Source organism: Pygocentrus nattereri, chromosome 12 (assembly GCF_015220715.1).
Source record: "Pygocentrus nattereri isolate fPygNat1 chromosome 12, fPygNat1.pri, whole genome shotgun sequence".
Lineage (NCBI taxonomy): Eukaryota > Metazoa > Chordata > Actinopteri > Characiformes > Serrasalmidae > Pygocentrus > Pygocentrus nattereri.
The window spans coordinates 39,344,276-39,364,884 of NC_051222.1; the positions used below are offsets into that span (position 1 = coordinate 39,344,276).

The 20,609-nt window shown below is 39.1% G+C and overlaps 1 protein-coding gene across 1 annotated transcript; it reads left to right on the plus strand.

The window, feature by feature from the left end:
• Nucleotides 1–302: 302 nt before the first annotated feature.
• Nucleotides 303–18,544, plus strand: LOC108413282 (microfibril-associated glycoprotein 4-like). Its single transcript, XM_017685726.1, has 6 exons — nucleotides 303–317; nucleotides 12,004–12,081; nucleotides 12,970–13,176; nucleotides 14,091–14,187; nucleotides 16,376–16,543; nucleotides 18,100–18,544. The coding sequence occupies exons 2-6, from the start codon at nucleotides 12,076–12,078 to the stop codon at nucleotides 18,354–18,356; spliced, it is 735 nt and encodes a 244-aa protein (XP_017541215.1). The 5' UTR covers nucleotides 303–317; nucleotides 12,004–12,075; the 3' UTR covers nucleotides 18,357–18,544.
• The last annotated feature ends 2,065 nt before the right edge of the window (nucleotides 18,545–20,609 follow it).

Consider the following 20,609-nt stretch of genomic DNA (forward strand, 5'->3'; position numbering starts at 1 on the left):
AAGAGCTGACCAAATGTCAAGGTCAATCCACACAGGCAATTTAATGTTTTGGCCTGAATTAATATCCCAGTATATACTATAATAATGACCTGACAACATGGTATCTGTGTCAGCAGCTGAATGTCATTGACTCGTTCATATCTAAGCATAAATCAAATGAACCACCATGCCCAGGAGATCATTTGAATTTCCTTTGAATGTCCAGGAATTTTCAGGCTGACTCAAATGAGCTCTAGTTAGGAGGGGTTTGATCGCCCAGCAGGGTTTAAAAGCATGCAGGTATGAACACATGAGACTGTGTAAGCCAAGCCGCACAGGTAAGTCACCTATGATGTCTTTAATGAACTCATCTCTACTCATCTCATCTGTGTGGTTCTGAAGGTGGCTATTGACCCAAATGCCTTTGTTTTAGAGAAAGAGGACATACAGACATCCTAATTTATTTTAGAATAGGTTTTCCAGTTGTTTTATAGCCACCTTGGTGACACTTCACTTTCCCATAAAAATGTTGTGGCAGATGTCATATGTTGTCGTAAGTTGGCCTGTTCAGTAATATAACAGTATTGACAATTTATGCTCAATAATATAACAGTATTGACTATTTATGCTCAGTAATATAACAGTATTGACAATTTATGCTCAGTAATATAACAGTATTGACAATTTATGCTCAGTAATAATTCAAATCAAATTTATTTATATAGTGTGTTTTTACAATGGATGTTGTCACAAAGAAGCTTCACAGAATTCCAGAAAAGACAGAGTTTTAGCAAGAATGTAAAAACCCCCAGGTGAGCAAGCCAGGGGCGACGGTGGCAAGGAAAAACTCCCTCAGAACTGAGGAAGAAACCTTGGGAGGAACCAGGCTCACCAGGGGGGACCCATCCTCCTCTGGTCAAACTACCTACAAGTGATCATACTACTAACATTAATAATATTGGTAGTAGTAATAGCTAGGAGTCTATGAAAACATCAGTGTAGGGTGGGCAGCTAGTCCAAGGTAGGCGGTGGTAGCTGGGGCGTGGGCAGCTGGTCTGAAGCGGGTAGCAGGAGACCTCGACAGTCAATCGTCCTTCAGTGTCCGGCCGGACATATGGGCGGTCGTATACTCGGAAAAAAGGCAGGGAGAGAGAATTAGTTTGTACATTAAACAGGGAAAGTGAACATTTCCAGAGTGTGGCTAACGACTCCGGCAGATCTGACTATGACAGCTTAACTAAAAGGAGAGAACCAGAAGGACACATAGACACGGCAGCACTCTGAAACAGTTTGGCATCCCTCCACTCCTCCATCCACAAACCTGAGTGACCACGTGCAAGCAGCGGGACGACAGCACCAGCGTCTCAGTTTACTATAATTCCCTGTGTCCATGGACCCCTGGATCTGCTGCCTTTATCTAGGGGGGAACATTACCTACCAAAAGCTAAACTGAACAAGTGAGTTTTCAGCCTAGTTTTAAAGATTGAGACTGTGTCTGAGTCCCGAACAGTTTCTGGAAGATCATTCCAGAGTTTGGGGGCTTTATAAGAAAAAGCTCTTCCCCCAGCTGCAGCCTTAGGAATTCTAGGAACAATTAATAAGCCAGCACTCTGTGATCTGAGTAGTCACGATGGCTCATAATAGGAAATAAGGTCTTGCAGGTACTCAGAAGCGAGCCCATATAGGGCTTAATGTGTCAATAAAAGAACATTATAATCAATACAGAATTTAACAGGCAGCCAATGGAGTGATGATAGCACTGGACTGATATGATCAAATTTTATAGTTTTAGTGAGGACCCTGGCTGAAGCATTTTGGACTAGTTGAAGTTTGATGATAGCATCCAAAACTGGGACCTAACCCTGGAGCCAGGCCTGGGAGTAGTGTCCCCGGCGAGCGCCTGGTGTCCGGGCAGCCCACGTAACCCGGCCGGGCTCAGCCCAAAGAGGGAACGTGGGGGGACCACGTGGGCCCACCACCCGCAAGGTCCAGCATGGGGGAGCGGTGCAGTGCTGCACAGGCAGTGGGAGATTGCAGGGGGCCCTTGGCGGCCTGGGCCCTTGCGGCAGAAACTGGGTCTTGGCACATGGAATGTAACCTTACTTGGGGGGAAGGAGCTGGAGCTTGTGCGGGAGGTTGAGAGGTACCAACCTCGACCCACAGTGTCGGCTCTGGAACCAAATTCCTTGATAGGGGTTAGTCCCTCTCCTACTCAGGGGTTGCACAGGATGAGAGGTGCCAGGCGGGAGTGGGGATACTCATGAGTCCCCGGCTGGTGGCCATGCAGCTGGAGTTTGTCCTGGTGGATGAGAGGGTCACCTCAATGTGATTTAAAATTGCAAAGTGGAAAACTCTGACTGTTGTGTGTGCTTATGCACCAAACAACAGGTCAGATTATTCGGCCTTCTTGGGGTGAGTGGGCGGGGTTTTGGAAAGGGTCCTGCCTACAGACTCCATAGTCTTACTGGGGGACTTGAATGCTCATGTTGGCAATGACTGGGAGACCTGGAGAGTCGTGATTGGGAAGAACGGCCTGCCTGATCTAAACCCGAATGGTGAATTGTTATTGGACTTCTTTGCCAGGCATGGATTGTCCATAACAAACACTAAGTTCGAACACAAGGATGTTCATAAGTGTACATGGTACCAGAGCTCCTTGGGTCAGAGGTCATTGATCGACTTTGTTGTCGTTTCATCTGACTGACTTGGGACCATATGTTCTGGACACTCGGGTAAAGAGAGCTGCTGAGCTGTCAACTGATCACCATCTGGTGGTGAGTTGGATCAGATGACAAGGAAAACCTGATGGTCAGAACTGGTAGGCCCAAGCAAATAGTGAGGGTGTACTGGGAGCGACTGTCAGAGGCCCCTGTTCAGAGTGATTCCAACTCCCACCTCTGGGACAGCTTTTCTCATGTCCCGGAGAAAGTAGTGGACATGGAGTCTGAATGGACACTGTTCAAAACCTCCATTGTGGAAGCTGCCAGGCATAGCTGTGGCCAAAAGCTTGTGGGTGCCTGTCAGGGCGGTAACCCAAGAACCCCCTGGTTGGACACCAGCAGTGAGGGAGGCTGTCAAGCTGAAGAAAGAGGCCTTTAGGGACTGGATGGCCTGAAGAACTCCTAACTGAGCAGAGAGGTACCGATAGGCGAAAAAGGTGACAGCTGCAACGGTGGCAGAAGCAAAATCCAGTGTGTGGGAGGAGTTTGGCGAAGCCATGGAAAAAGCCTTTCGGTCGGCTTCAAGGAGGTTCTGGACAACTGTCCGGCGACGCAGGAGTGGTCAGGGTGGCTGTGCCCCCACTCTCACTTCAAATGAGGATATTGTCGGTCGGTGGAAGAAGCACTTTGGCGAACTCCTTAATCTGGGAGACATGCCTCCCTCACAGGAATCAGGGCCGGAGGCCTCTGGCATGTCAAGCTCCATTTCCCTGATTGAGGTCACTGAGGTAGTTGGCAAGCTCTTCAGTGGCAAGGCACTGGGGGTGGATGAGATTCGTCCGGAGATGCTTAAGGCTCTGGATATTGTGAGGCTGTCGTGGCTGATGCTCCTCTGCAATATTGCGTGGACCTCAGGAACAGTACCCTTGGACTGGCAGACTGGGGTGGTGGTCCTCATTTTTAAAAAGGGGAGTGGTGGGTGTGTGCCTACTATCGGGGTATCACTCTGCTCAGCCTCCCTGGTAAAGTCTATGCCAAGGTGCTGGAAAGGAGACTCCAACCGATAGTTGAACCTCAGATTGAGGAGGAACAATTAAGATTCCATCCTGGCCGTGGAACAACAGACCAGTTTTTCACCCTCTCGCAGATTGTTGAGGGGGCATGGGAGTTTGCCAACCCAGTCTACATGTGTTTTGTGGATTTGGAGAAGACTTACGATTGGGTTCCCCGAGACATCTTGTGAGAGGTCCTCCAGGAGTATGGGGTACCGGGGCTACTACTCCAGGCCATTCGATCTCAGTACTCCCACAGTGAGAGCTGTGTTTGTATACTCACCATTAAGTCGGACCCTTTCAGTATCCAGCAGGGTTGTGCCCTGTCTCCTTCTTGTTCATGATATTCATGGACAGGGTGTCAAGGCTTAGCCAAGGTCAGGAGGGCATTATGTGTGGAGGCCGGAGGGTGGCGTCTCTGCTATTTGCAAACAATCTTGATCTTTTGGCTGAATCACATGGATGCCTCCAGCGCTCACTGGAATGGTTTGCAGCTGAGTGTGAAGCAGTTGGTATGTGGATCAGCACCTCCAAATCTGAATCCATGGTTTTAGCCTGGAAAAAGATGGCATGCCCACTCCAGGTAAGGGGTAAGGACTTGCCCCAGGTGGAGGAGTTTAAGTATCTCGGGGTCTTGTTCACGAGTGATGCGAAGAGGGATCGTGAGATCAGCCGCAGGCTGGGACAGATTCAGATTCAGATTCCTTTATTGATCCCAGGGGGAAATTGCAGAAAAGGCACGCTTTGTTTCTGCCCGGTTACAGGCAGGTTGTTTCTGCCACTGCTACAGGCGGCAGCAGTAATGCGGTCACTATACCGGACTGTAGTGGTGAAGAGGGAGTTGAGCCATAAAGCAAAGCTCTCTGTTTACCAGTCGGTTTACATCCTGACCCTCACCTATAGTTATCAACTGTGGGTAATGACTGAAAGAATGAGATCGCGAATACAAGCGGCGGAAATGAGCTTTCTTCACAGGGTGGCTGACTACACTCTATTTGATAGGGTGAGGAGCTTGGCCATCCGGAAGGAGCTCGGATTAGAGCCGCTACTCCTCTGCATTGAGGGGAGCCAGCTGAGGTGGTTCGGGCATCTGATTTGGATGCCCCCTGGACACCAGACTGCGCTCAGTAATATAACATTATTGACAGACTATGCTCTGTAATATAACAGTATTGGTATTGACAGACTATGCTCAGTAATATAACAGTATTGACAGACTATGCTCAGTAATATAACAGTAGTGAAGATTAGGTTGAATGATATAACATTACTAACAGACTGTGCACAGTGATGTAAATGTATTGACAGAAAAAGCTCAGTAATATAACACTATTGACAGACTACGCTCAGTAATATGACAGTATTGACAGACTACTCTCAGTAATATAACAGTATTGACAATTCATGCTCAGTAATATAACAGTATTGACAAACTACGCTCAGTAATATAACAGTAGTGACACATTATGTTGAATAATATAATAATACTAACAGACTGCACAGTGATGTAACCGTTTTGACAGAAAATGCTCAGTAATATAACAGTATTGACAGACTACTCTCAGTAATATAACAGTATTGACAGACTACACTCAGTAATATAACAGTATTGACAGACTACTCTCAGTAATATAACAGTATTGACAGACTACACTCAGTAATATAACAGTATTGACAGACTACTCTCAGTAATATAACAGTATTGACAGACTACAGTCAGTAATATAACAGTATTGACAGAATACTCTCAGTAATATAACAGTATTGACAATTCATGCACAGTAATATAACAGTATTGACAGACTACACTCAGTAATATAAGAGTATTGACAGACTACACTCAGTAATATAATATTGACAGACTACTCTCAGTAATATAACAGTATTGACAATTCATTCACAGTAATATATGAGTATTGACAGACTACACTCAGTAATATAACAATATTGACAGACTACACTCAGTAATATAACAGTATTGACAGACTACTCTCAGTAATATAACAGTATTGACAGACTACAGTCAGTAATATAACAGTATTGACAGAGTACACTGAGTAATATAACAGTATTGACAATTCATGCACAGTAATATAAGAGTATTGACAGACTACACTCAGTAATATAACAATATTGACAGACTGCGCTTAGTAATATAACAGTATTGACAGACTACTCTCAGTAATATAACAGTATTGACAGACTACACTCAGTAATATAACAACATTGACAGACTACTCTCAGTAATATAACAGTATTGACAATTCATGCACAGTAATATAACAGTATTGACAGACTATGCTCAGTAATATAACAGTATTGACAGACTACACTCAATAATATAACAGTATTGACAGACTACTCTCAGTAATATAACAGTATTGACAGACTACTCTCAGTAATATAACAGTATTGACAGACTACACTCAGTAATATAACAGTATTGACGGACTACTCTCAGTAATATAACAGTATTGACGGACTACTCTCAGTAATATAACAGTATTGACAATTCATGCTCAGTAATATAACAGTATTGACAGACTACTCTCAGTAATATAGTAGTAATGACAATTCATGCTCAGTAATATAACAGTATTGACAGACTACGCTCAGTAATATAACAGTATTGACAGACTACACTCAGTAATATAACAGTATTGACAGACTACGCTCAGTAATATAACAGTATTGACAGACTACACTCAGTAATATAACAGTATTGACAGACTACTCTCAGTAATATAACAATATTGACAGACTACTCTCAGTAATATAACAATATTGACAGACTACTCTCAGTAATATAACAGTATTGACAGACTACTCTCAGTAATATAACAATATTGACAGACTACTCTCAGTAATATAACAATATTGACAGACTACACTCAGTGATATGACAGTATTGACAGACTACTCTCAGTAATATAACAGTATTGACAGACTACGCTCAGTAATATGACAGTATTGACAGACTACTCTCAGTAATATAACAGTATTGACAGACTACGCTCAGTAATATGACAGTATTGACAGACTACTCTCAGTAATATAACAGTATTGACAGACTTCTCTCAGTAATATAACAATATTGACAGACTACTCTCAGTAATATAACAATATTGACAGACTACACTCAGTGATATAACAGTATTGACAGACTACGCTCAGTAATATGACAGTATTGACAGACTACGCTCAGTAATATAACAGTATTGACAGACTACTCTCAGTAATATAACAGTATTGACAGACTACGCTCAGTAATATGACAGTATTGACAGACTACTCTCAGTAATATAACAGTATTGACGGACTACTCTCAGTAATATAACAGTATTGACAATTCATGCTCAGTAATATAACAGTATTGACAGACTTCTCTCAGTAATATAACAGTATTGACAGACTACGCTCAGTAATATAACAGTATTGACAGACTACACTCAGTAATATAACAGTATTGACAGACTACTCTCAGTAATATAACAATATTGACAGACTACTCTCAGTAATATAACAATATTGACAGACTACACTCAGTGATATAACAATATTGACAGACTACACTCAGTGATATAACAGTATTGACAGACTACTCTCAGTAATATAACAGTATTGACAGACTGCGCTCAGTGATATAACAGTATTGACAGACTACTCTCAGTAATATAACAATATTGACAGACTGCGCTCAGTAATATAACAGTATTGACAGACTACTCTCAGTAATATAACAGTATTGACAGACTACGCTCAGTAATATAACAGTATTGACAGACTACGCTCAGTAATATGACAGTATTGACAGACTACTCTCAGTAATATAACAGTATTGACAGACTACGCTCAGTAATATAACAGTATTGACAGACTACGCTCAGTAATATGACAGTATTGACAGACTACGCTCAGTAATATAACAGTATTGACAGACTACACTCAGTAATATAACAATATTGACAGACTACTCTCAGTAATATAACAATATTGACAGACTACTCTCAGTAATATAACAGTATTGACAGACTACTCTCAGTAATATAACAATATTGACAGACTACTCTCAGTAATATAACAATATTGACAGACTACACTCAGTGATATAACAATATTGACAGACTACACTCAGTGATATAACAGTATTGACAGACTACTCTCAGTAATATAACAGTATTGACAGACTACGCTCAGTAATATGACAGTATTGACAGACTACTCTCAGTAATATAACAGTATTGACAGACTTCTCTCAGTAATATAACAGTATTGACAGACTTCTCTCAGTAATATAACAATATTGACAGACTACTCTCAGTAATATAACAATATTGACAGACTACACTCAGTGATATAACAGTATTGACAGACTACGCTCAGTAATATGACAGTATTGACAGACTACGCTCAGTAATATAACAGTATTGACAGACTACTCTCAGTAATATAACAGTATTGACAGACTACTCTCAGTAATATAACAGTATTGACGGACTACTCTCAGTAATATAACAGTATTGACAATTCATGCTCAGTAATATAACAGTATTGACAGACTACTCTCAGTAATATAGTAGTAATGACAATTCATGCTCAGTAATATAACAGTATTGACAGACTTCTCTCAGTAATATAACAGTATTGACAGACTACGCTCAGTAATATAACAGTATTGACAGACTACACTCAGTAATATAACAATATTGACAGACTACTCTCAGTAATATAACAATATTGACAGACTACTCTCAGTAATATAACAGTATTGACAGACTACTCTCAGTAATATAACAATATTGACAGACTACTCTCAGTAATATAACAATATTGACAGACTACACTCAGTGATATAACAATATTGACAGACTACACTCAGTGATATAACAGTATTGACAGACTACTCTCAGTAATATAACAGTATTGACAGACTACGCTCAGTAATATGACAGTATTGACAGACTACTCTCAGTAATATAACAGTATTGACAGACTTCTCTCAGTAATATAACAGTATTGACAGACTTCTCTCAGTAATATAACAATATTGACAGACTACTCTCAGTAATATAACAATATTGACAGACTACACTCAGTGATATAACAGTATTGACAGACTACGCTCAGTAATATGACAGTATTGACAGACTACGCTCAGTAATATAACAGTATTGACAGACTACTCTCAGTAATATAACAGTATTGACAGACTACTCTCAGTAATATAACAGTATTGACAGACTACGCTCAGTAATATGACAGTATTGACAGACTACTCTCAGTAATATAACAGTATTGACGGACTACTCTCAGTAATATAACAGTATTGACAATTCATGCTCAGTAATATAACAGTATTGACAGACTACTCTCAGTAATATAGTAGTAATGACAATTCATGCTCAGTAATATAACAGTATTGACAGACTTCTCTCAGTAATATAACAGTATTGACAGACTACGCTCAGTAATATAACAGTATTGACAGACTACACTCAGTAATATAACAGTATTGACAGACTACTCTCAGTAATATAACAATATTGACAGACTACTCTCAGTAATATAACAATATTGACAGACTACACTCAGTGATATAACAATATTGACAGACTACACTCAGTGATATAACAGTATTGACAGACTACTCTCAGTAATATAACAGTATTGACAGACTGCGCTCAGTGATATAACAGTATTGACAGACTACTCTCAGTAATATAACAATATTGACAGACTGCGCTCAGTAATATAACAGTATTGACAGACTACTCTCAGTAATATAACAGTATTGACAGACTACACTCAGTAATATAACAGTATTGACAGACTACGCTCAGTAATATGACAGTATTGACAGACTACTCTCAGTAATATAACAGTATTGACAGACTTCTCTCAGTAATATAACAATATTGACAGACTGCGCTCAGTAATATAACAGTATTGACAGACTACTCTCAGTAATATAACAGTATTGACAGACTACGCTCAGTAATATAACAGTATTGACAGACTACGCTCAGTAATATGACAGTATTGACAGACTACTCTCAGTAATATAACAGTATTGACAGACTACGCTCAGTAATATAACAGTATTGACAGACTACGCTCAGTAATATGACAGTATTGACAGACTACGCTCAGTAATATAACAGTATTGACAGACTACACTCAGTAATATAACAATATTGACAGACTACTCTCAGTAATATAACAATATTGACAGACTACTCTCAGTAATATAACAGTATTGACAGACTACTCTCAGTAATATAACAATATTGACAGACTACTCTCAGTAATATAACAATATTGACAGACTACACTCAGTGATATAACAATATTGACAGACTACACTCAGAGATATAACAGTATTGACAGACTACTCTCAGTAATATAACAGTATTGACAGACTACGCTCAGTAATATGACAGTATTGACAGACTACTCTCAGTAATATAACAGTATTGACAGACTTCTCTCAGTAATATAACAGTATTGACAGACTTCTCTCAGTAATATAACAATATTGACAGACTACTCTCAGTAATATAACAATATTGACAGACTACACTCAGTGATATAACAGTATTGACAGACTACGCTCAGTAATATGACAGTATTGACAGACTACGCTCAGTAATATAACAGTATTGACAGACTACTCTCAGTAATATAACAGTATTGACAGACTACGCTCAGTAATATGACAGTATTGACAGACTACTCTCAGTAATATAACAGTATTGACGGACTACTCTCAGTAATATAACAGTATTGACAATTCATGCTCAGTAATATAACAGTATTGACAGACTACTCTCAGTAATATAGTAGTAATGACAATTCATGCTCAGTAATATAACAGTATTGACAGACTTCTCTCAGTAATATAACAGTATTGACAGACTACGCTCAGTAATATAACAGTATTGACAGACTACACTCAGTAATATAACAGTATTGACAGACTACTCTCAGTAATATAACAATATTGACAGACTACTCTCAGTAATATAACAATATTGACAGACTACACTCAGTGATATAACAATATTGACAGACTACACTCAGTGATATAACAGTATTGACAGACTACTCTCAGTAATATAACAGTATTGACAGACTGCGCTCAGTGATATAACAGTATTGACAGACTACTCTCAGTAATATAACAATATTGACAGACTGCGCTCAGTAATATAACAGTATTGACAGACTACTCTCAGTAATATAACAGTATTGACAGACTTCTCTCAGTAATATAACAATATTGACAGACTGCGCTCAGTAATATAACAGTATTGACAGACTACTCTCAGTAATATAACAGTATTGACAGACTACGCTCAGTAATATAACAGTATTGACAGACTACGCTCAGTAATATGACAGTATTGACAGACTACTCTCAGTAATATAACAGTATTGACAGACTACTCTCAGTAATATAACAGTATTGACAGACTACGCTCAGTAATATAACAGTATTGACAGACTACGCTCAGTAATATAACAGTATTGACAGACTACTCTCAGTAATATAACAGTATTGACAGACTACGCTCAGTAATATGACAGTATTGACAGACTTCTCTCAGTAATATAACAGTATTGACAGACTTCTCTCAGTAATATAACAGTATTGACAGAGTACTCTCAGTAATATAACAGTATTGACAATTCATGCGCAGTAATATAACAATATTGACAGACTACTCTCAGTAATATAGTAGTAATGACAATTCATGCTCAGTAATATAACAGTATTGACAGACTACTCTCAGTAATATAACAGTATTGACAGGCTACGCTCAGTAATATAACAGTATTGACAGGCTACACTCAGTAATATAACAGTATTGATAATTCATGCTCAGTAATATAACAGTATTGACAAACTACACTCAGTAATATAAGAGTAGTGACAGATTATGTTGAATAACATAACATTACTAACAGACTGCTCAGTGATGTAACCGTTTTGACAGAAAATGCTCAGTAATATAACTGTACTGACAGACTGTGTCAGAACTATAACAGTATTGACAAATTAGCTGTTAACTCAACCATCTTAATGACATCTGTTACAATAATTATCAGTAATAGTAACATGAAACTCTTATATTACTGAACAAAATCTCTCTTTACAACTGACAGGGTATGACTACATCTACTATGGCATGTTGATGGCATTAATATGTTGATGTGACTGTGGTGGACAAAATTAAGTCCACATGTTACCTTCATGGTGAATCTTCACTGAGGTTTGTATAAAATTATAATGTAATCTGATTTCTGTCCAGGTCCAGACCTAACCTCTGCTTCAGAATCAAGCTGTACGTTTTTAGTTGCTGGAAGAGCTTCTAGAAACAGGAATGACAGTAAGTCATTGTTTAATACCACCTGGCTTAGTCATCTTGTTATTGTAACATCACTATTTGAAATGAGGAATTATCTTACATTAACCAGCCACTTCATTACAACAGCGTCATTGTTTCTATGCCATCTTATCAGCTCCACTTACTGTATAGCTGCACTCTGTAGTTCTACAGTTACAGACTGTAGTCCATCTGTTTCTCTGATACTCTGTTACCCTGTTCTTCAGTGGTCAGGACCCCCATGGACCCTCACACAGCAGGTACTATTTGGGTGGTGGGTCATTCTCAGCACTGCAGTTACACTGACGTGGTGGTGGTGTGTGTTAGTGTGTGTTGTGCTGGTCTGAGTGGATCAGACACAGCGGTGCTGCTGGAGTGGACACTCACTGTCCACTCTTTTAGACACTCCTACCTTGTAGAAGGTCAAAGATGCACAGTTTGTGTTGGTCATCCTCTAGTCCTTCATCGGTGGTAACAGGACGCTGCCCACAGGACGCTGTTGACTGGATATTTTTGCAACAGTGAGGTGTTTAAAAACTCCAGCACTGCTGTGTCTGATCCACTCAGACCAGCACAACACACACTAACACACCACCACCACGTCAGCGTCACTGCAGAGCTCAGAATGATCCGCCATCCAAATAGTACCTGCTTTGTGGTGATATTGTGGGGATCCTGACCATTAAAAAACATCCTATATGGTCAGTGGATCTGATAAAATGGACAATGAGTGTAGAAACAAGGAGGTGGTGTTAATTAGTTGGCCGGTCAGTATTCTTCATTTCATAACTGCCATTTTTTTCAGCTAGGTGTGAAGAAATGTAACATTTTACTGTTTATTGTCCTCGTGCAGTTTTATTATACATCTCAGGCACTCTGTCTTCCCTCCAGGTCAGCGTGTTTCTGGCTCTATTGCTCCCCCTGCTGGTTGGGAGCACCTCAGCTTCTCAGGAACTGTTCCCGACAGACTGCTCTGATGTCTACACTAACGGACAAAACCTGAGTGGAGTTTACACCATCTACCCTGCAGGTGACACACCTGTACAGGTGTTCTGTGACATGGGCAATAATGGACAAACAAAGGATGGAAACTGGACGGTAGGTTAGACTGTAAATCTCCACTAGAATTAACTAAACTACTGAGGTCGATTCAGACATTCATTATTACTGACCATCAGCAACAGCACCAGTATCAATAAACTAGTGAACCATCAGTAGCAGTGCACTAGTGAACTGCATGCAGTTATATGTATGAAAAGCTCCTAAACGTGTAATTTGTAGAATTTAAATGTCACCCTTAAAGAGATGCTTATTAAACATCAGTGGTAAAAAACAAGTACAAACAATTTATTATAGTGTAAATTAGATGAATAACTATTTTTTTGCAGCTGTAGTTTTAGCAAATTTTTGATACTTTTTATTTTTATTATATACTTTCCGCAATATTGTGAGATAAAAGCTACAGTTTCCATAATGTATGATAGACCATAATGCATTTTCACAAAGAAATCAAACCAATCATAGCACACCTTCCACTAAACCTGCCCCTGGATGTCAAATGTCCAATCATTCCTAATTTTAAACAAGATAGCTGAAATCCCAGGAGTTTCAACAGGGAGTCATTTTTTTAAAAAAAAGGAACAAGAGAAGAAATATTGGAATATCTCACAGTACTTTCAATACTAAAATACATCTAAAAGCAAGCATTTCGGTACTTTAAGATTATTTACTCATTTTTTTTACTTGAAAAAAATATTACTAATAATAAAGATAATGATAATAATTTGCCTTTGTAGTATAACTACTTTCACTCAGGTACTGTATACCCAACACTGTTAAATGTAAATAAAAAGAACATAAAGGAAATATAAAGATATAAAATCCAACTACTGCACAATTTTAGGATTTTAATTTAATCCAGGCTGAATTTCTATGAGAAGTCTCCTTAATACTCTACAGTAAGTACGACTGTCTTTGTTACACTAAAGAAGTGAAGGTGATCTTTCCACCAGGTGTTTCAGAGGAGAATGGATGGCAGTGTGAACTTCTACAGACCATGGGAGCAGTACAAGAATGGATTTGGGAACAAAAATGGAGAATACTGGCTGGGTGAGAATCCGTTATCCATCAGAAACACTGTAGAGGCCAATTTTATCCCAAATAAAAAAACCTTGAGGTGAATGTTGTAAGCAGTCATATTTTTAAGTCCATGAAAATCATTTGATTAAAATTGAAATCAAAATAATCATAAATACAGTTTTCTTTTGTGCATAAATATCGGTCAGGCATGGTTTTTGCACCAGGCAAGAACCTGTTCTCAATTCTGAACAGGAGAAGGGAAAAAAACTACTTTACCTATAATGTAAGTCAATGGAACCAGATTTTTTTCCAAGTAGTTTTGGGTCATTTATTTTGGTCCATCCTTCATGAAATTTACAAACACTGTAAAGTACAACAAACAAAAATGGAGATACAAGTTTTTTTTCCAAAAGTAGCGATATATATGATATATGTATGTATAGCTGCTGTCGGATCAAATCCTTGTATCTTCAAATTTGTAACTTTACAAGAGAAGGAAAAACAGATTTTACTTTTAATGTAAGTCGATGGAACCAGACGTCTTTCCAAGTAGTTTTAAGTTGTTTGTTTAGGTCCATTCATAATGGAAATTACACACAGTATACTCACCGGCCACTTTATTAGGTACAGTTCAGTTGCTTGTTAACACAAATAGCTAATCAGCCAATCACACGGCCGCAGCTCACTGCATTCAGGCATGTAGAGGTGGTCAAGACGACCTGCTGAAGTGCAGACCGAGCATCAGAACGGGGAAGAAAGGGGATTTAAGGGGCTTTGAACGTGGTGTGGTTGTTGGTGCCAGACGGGCTGGTCTGAGTATTTCAGAAACTGCTGATCTGCTGGGATTTTCACGCTCAACCATCTCTAGGGTTTACAGAGAACGGTCCGAAAAAGAGGAAATGTCCAGTGAGCGGTCAGTTGTGTGGACGAAAATGCCTTGTTGATGTGAGAGGTCAGAGGAGAATGGGCAGACTGGTTCCAGATGATAGAAAAGCAGCAGGAACTCAAATAACCAACCAGAATCTCTGAGGAACGTTTCCAACACCTTGTTGAAAGTGTGCCATGAAGAATTAAAACAGTTCTGAAAGGCAAAAGGTCCAACTTTTTACTAGCCAGTGAGTGTATATAGGATTATGGGTATTTTTGAAATTATATCAAAAACTGAAAAATGACAAAAATGGAGATAGAAGGTTTTGTTCCGACAGCAGTGATATATACACACATATATATATATAGTGATGTTGGTGTTACTCCAAGACATCAGTTCATTCAATTTACTAGTTACTCATCTTGAACTGTTATGATTATGGAATTTTTATTTTCTGGAAAAAAGTCTTCTCATCACATCTACATCACTCTGGACTCCTAATGATTCTAATGTACTGGCAGAGAACTTTGTGTCTTTCAGGTATTATTTCCAAAACAAGCAAAATACAGTGAGATAATTTCACTTAATAAATATACTGCAGTAAAAAATGTTCAGAAATTGTTTAAAAATCTTATTATGTTCTTACAACAGTCTCAGAATGAGGACTGTTCGACATATCAACTAGATTTGAGAAAGGTTTTGCTGTGTAGACGGTTGCATCACTCCATAGTGCAAAGCCTAAATTTCAAAACGTGCAGCCAGGTGGCGCCATTTCCGTCTTTTGCCCAGAACACGAGAATCATTCAGTCCGTCCCTGGAATTAGTCACTTGTTTGGTGTCATCTCATGGAGTGCTACAAAACCGTGTTTCATGATCAACAGTTTTTTCCTTTTCTTTTCTTTTTTGGTAAAGTTCAGATGAACAAAGCATGAAGTATTTAATTTGCTAATTTGAGATATTAAAAACATCTATGATTACATTTGCAGATTCCAGTGTGAAACTTGTGTTCGACCTGAATGAATTTAGATCAGAACAGCATTTATTAATGTAATAAAACAAACACATCAAGAAACAAGTGGATTCAAAACACATCCAAATCCTGTGCTATAGTGCTCTCATGTGGTCACACTGAGTTACGGGATTTATTTCAGTTTTCCTCACAAGGGTTTTTAAAACGTTCCCCGAAACTTAGAACCAAGGCTCAGTATTCAGTTTTAAGATAGCAAAATAATAAAAACTGGAAAATGAAGACTTCTTCATACCATAAACGAGTTATTATCTCATGATGTGTCTCTTTGGACCTGAATCTTCATGAATGACCTTTAACTGTTTTGGACTTTGCATCACTAGGATTGGAGAATGTCTACCAGCTCATCAGCAAGAGAAAGTATGAGCTGAGAGTGGACCTGGAGGACTTTGAGGGAGGAAAGGTTTACGCCCAGTACTCTACTTTCTCTGTGGACTCTGAAGTCAACGGCTACAAACTCACCGTTGGTGGATTCGTTAGTGGAGGAGCAGGTGAGACAGAATTAACGATATAGAAATAATTAAGGACAACAACAGTGAATACAGACAAGGCCATTTTCGTGATCTTCCCTCGCTAATTTCATATTTATGCTGAACATTCCATTTACAGCCACAAATATTGGTCATGTATAGTGAGCTCATGTGTTTTTCATCATGAGCAGGTCCTTTCTTTCTCCACACTTTGGCCTTTCCATCGCTTTGGCAGGAGCTAATCTTGGTCTCATTAGTCCGTTAATCTCTGTTCAAGAACGTCTGTGGTTCATCTCTGTATTTCTTCATGAGGTTCAACCTCATCATCCAATGCCTACTGCTGATGACAGGTTTGCGTCTTGTTGTATAGCCTCTATGTTTACGGGTTCTTCTAAGAAAAGTGAATTGTGACGTCTTGACCCCTGCACTGTGAGGTTTTTGGCAATGGCTCTCTGGTCTTCATGCTGGTTTATCCTTTTTATCAGCAAATACAGTCATCAGACACTCAGCTAATTGTTAAAAAAAAAAAATATATATATATATATATATATATATATAAAACAGGGCCCATCTGGGCAGCGAGAAACACTGGTCAATCATAGGTTTTAATATTTTTGCTTACTTGAAAAATCAATGAGTTGAAACAAAAGATTCTAAGTTAACACCTCAAGCTGTAAACATCCAGCAATAAAAACTAAAGCTATAATCTTTGGTTTTATATTCATCACTTGGATGATTGTGATGTAATTTGTTGATTCCTGAACTCTGAGTTGTTGATGCCCCCGGAAATGATAAGAATTTTAAAATGCATTCCTTTCATGCAAAAACTAAGAGGGAATTGATCGTTTTAGTTACTAATAACAACCATTTACATATATAAATATAACGGAATATGTAAAAGTGAAAGCGCTCATGAGACTCTCTTCACACTTCATCGTCCTCCCGTTCCATGTTAGTTAACGCTAATGTGAGCTCAGTCTCTGCCAGTAAAAAAGCAGAATGAATTCTACAGATTTGATCAAATGTGAGCTGCTGCTTGTGAGGGGATTCTTTATATTTCTCTGCTGGCTGCTTATAATGTTGATTTCCATGGGCATCAACAACTGAGAGTATAGCAATCAACAAATTACAGCACGATCATCCAAGTGATGAATATAAAACAAAAGATTATAGCTTTAGCTTTTATTGTTGGATATTTACAGCTTGACGTGTTAACTGACCCCTTACCAAAATCAAGAACTCTTTAAATCTACGCCAGTCATGTGACATATTTAACATTCAGAAAGGCAAATTCTGACAAAGCGTGACAAGTTCGCCTGTGTTTTAATTGTAATTATTTTCCTTTTTCACTTCTTTCTGATTATGTAACACTGTTACATGTATTACATTATTACACCACCTGGCACTTGGCCATCTGGACAGTCAGTGAGAACACACACACACACACACACACACATATATTTTCTAAGCCGCTTCTCCCTCAGGGTCGCAGGGTCAGTGAGTACAGTGTTTATATAAAGTAGAAAGTCTATTCTAAAGTTGCTGTTTATTATTTTTGTGATTCCTTCTGTCTGCAGGTGACTCACTGGCATACCACAATGGACAGAAGTTCTCCACCTTCGACAGAGACCAGGACACTGATGTCAATAGAAACTGTGCTAAAACCTACCTCGGAGCATTTTGGTACAATATTTGCCATTCTACTAACCTCAATGGTATCTATCTGTGGGGACGGGACGGCACGATTTATGCTATTGGAAATGTGTGGTATGACTGGAAAGGCATTGACTATGGTCTGAAGTCCATCACTATGAAGATCAGGCCTGTGCCTTAGGCCCATTTGATGGGCTTCTCTTGCTAAAATCTGACAAGAGATTTGTATTTGCTTTTTTCTTTTTAGCATGTAATCTTTACAGAGAGATGCAAAGTTTAAGTATTTTAGTAGAAGAATTCTGTTATTCAAATTTGTGCATGTATTATTCAACACATCAATTTTAATAAAACTTGCTGTAGAACCGCAAATAGATTTTGCATGATTTCCTACAACCAAAGTGGTTCCGTCAAAACCATTAATCAACAAGCATTTACTAAACTAAGATGTGATCATGATAAATGGAATTACAAATCGTAAACAGTTAATTGGCCAGTTTGCTTACATACGCCTGCTCCAAATTTTCCAGAATAATGCAGTGACAAGATGAAATGATTGATAAAGTTCGTATCTCCTTCTCTTCCATTCTGGTCATACGACTGTCAACAGCTTGATCACTGTGCCTGTATCTCAGAACCTGTATTTTACAGCCTGTATCTCAAAGATTTTGAGTAAGGGACTGCTGCTGAGTCCAAATGGATGTAGTCCTCACTAAAGGAGGCAGCAGGGGAGCATAGAGGGCACCTGTGAGCACCCACTTGAATCCCAAAGTAAGAAATGAGGAGGCTGAGGGCTTTTTGATCCTCACAAGCAAATACAAATGAGGACAAAATTAGAAGTGTGACAGCTTGGCTTATTCATTTGTCCCTAAGTTCACTCTTTTGGTTTTGTATCCCAACGTGCAGATTCGTGTGCTTTCTGGCATGTGTCCAAGTGTGTCACATTTTCCAAACGTGCTTAAACACAGTGTGCAAAACCACACTAAGCTCACACTCATCTCATCAAAGTGATGTGGAGTTAACCTCTCATGCTTCAGGGTATAATTTGGTTTGGACCAAATCTTAAGACAAATTATTCAGTAACTGCATGAAATAAATGTAAATTTTTTTGCAAAATGTCCCCTCAAATGAACAGAACGTGTGTTTTATGATCTCCACATGTTACTATACACTCACAATTTTCTGCTGAAAGTCAAAAATCTCAGAAGCTCTTTGTGTTATTTTCTAAAAGTAATGTTTCCAGAGCAGATCACTGAAGAGACGCCATCTGTTTATAGTTTAGAGCCCAGATTTGGGGAAAAACGGGTCGACTTTCAGTAGAATAACAAACTGAGTTCAGCTTCTTTTATTATAAGGGTTAAAATGACGTCACCGTCTATTAGACTGGAGAGAAGAGCTACAGCCTCATACGACGCCCTTCTGAATGGAGCTTATAGAGTATGAACGTTATGAAGAACATGACCAAATGCAGTTTGGAACCACAGGTGGTTCCACAGAGTTTAAGAGCCCACATTTGTATCTGATAGTTTGATGTATTGATGCTGTCCTAACATACTATTTCATAAATATCAGGTAAGAATGCAAACATTGCAAGAACATCAGTGACTGTTCCACAAAGATATATACACACATTTGACAAATCTTAAATACAGAGTATGCAAAACCACAAATCGCAAGCGTGGACTGTGACAGACCTCGTGCATGTCTAGATCTATTCTTTCGTTCTCTTTCTCTGGCTCCAGAGCTCCTCTTGCTGGTTGGAGCATTTCTGTTACTCAAGATCTGCTTCCTACAGACCGCTATGATAAGGACTCCTTCCCCTTTATCAGATTACAAACCTGGACCAGTGACCTGACCAGTGCTGCACAAGCTATTATTCCAAAGTCACACAAGTAATGGATTTGCAATTGTAAAACCCTGTGGGGTGTTTATTTAGTGAAACTTGTGAGTTTTGAGCAGAGGAATCAAGAGTGACTTGGGGTCACTTGCTGAAGTCATTACCAAAGCGGAACCAACCATCAGGTTTGAGAACTCCTAAAACAGGGCTGAGCTACAATATAGTGGACTCTTTGATTCCTGCCTGGAGCATCTTCTATACTTTGTCAGTAGCCAGACAGTGAGTTTCTGGTAGGTAGATTTGCTGCTGCACCATTTGCCTGGTGGAGTTTTGATCATATGCTGTAATCCATGGATGCGCATGTTGTCAGAGCAAAGTGCATCTGCAGAGATGCGGCCCCACCTTTTTGATTTGTACCTGTATCTCTTGTACCCACAATTGAACATCATCTTATCCAGAGTGACGTACAATTGAATTGCTTTACACAGGTAGGCGAAGGTTGTGTTAGGAGTCTTGCCCAAGGACTCTTATTGGTATAGTGTAGGGTGTTTACCCAGGCGGAGGATTGAACCCCAGTCTACAGCGTAGAAAGCAAAGTTA

Excerpts from the sequence above, each read along its gene's own strand:
- LOC108413282 (XM_017685726.1), top strand. Across the intron at positions 14,188-16,375 it reads AAATGGAGAATACTGGCTGG|GATTGGAGAATGTCTACCAG; the intron begins GTGAGAATCCGT and ends TTGCATCACTAG. Across the intron at positions 16,544-18,099 it reads ATTCGTTAGTGGAGGAGCAG|GTGACTCACTGGCATACCAC; the intron begins GTGAGACAGAAT and ends TTCTGTCTGCAG.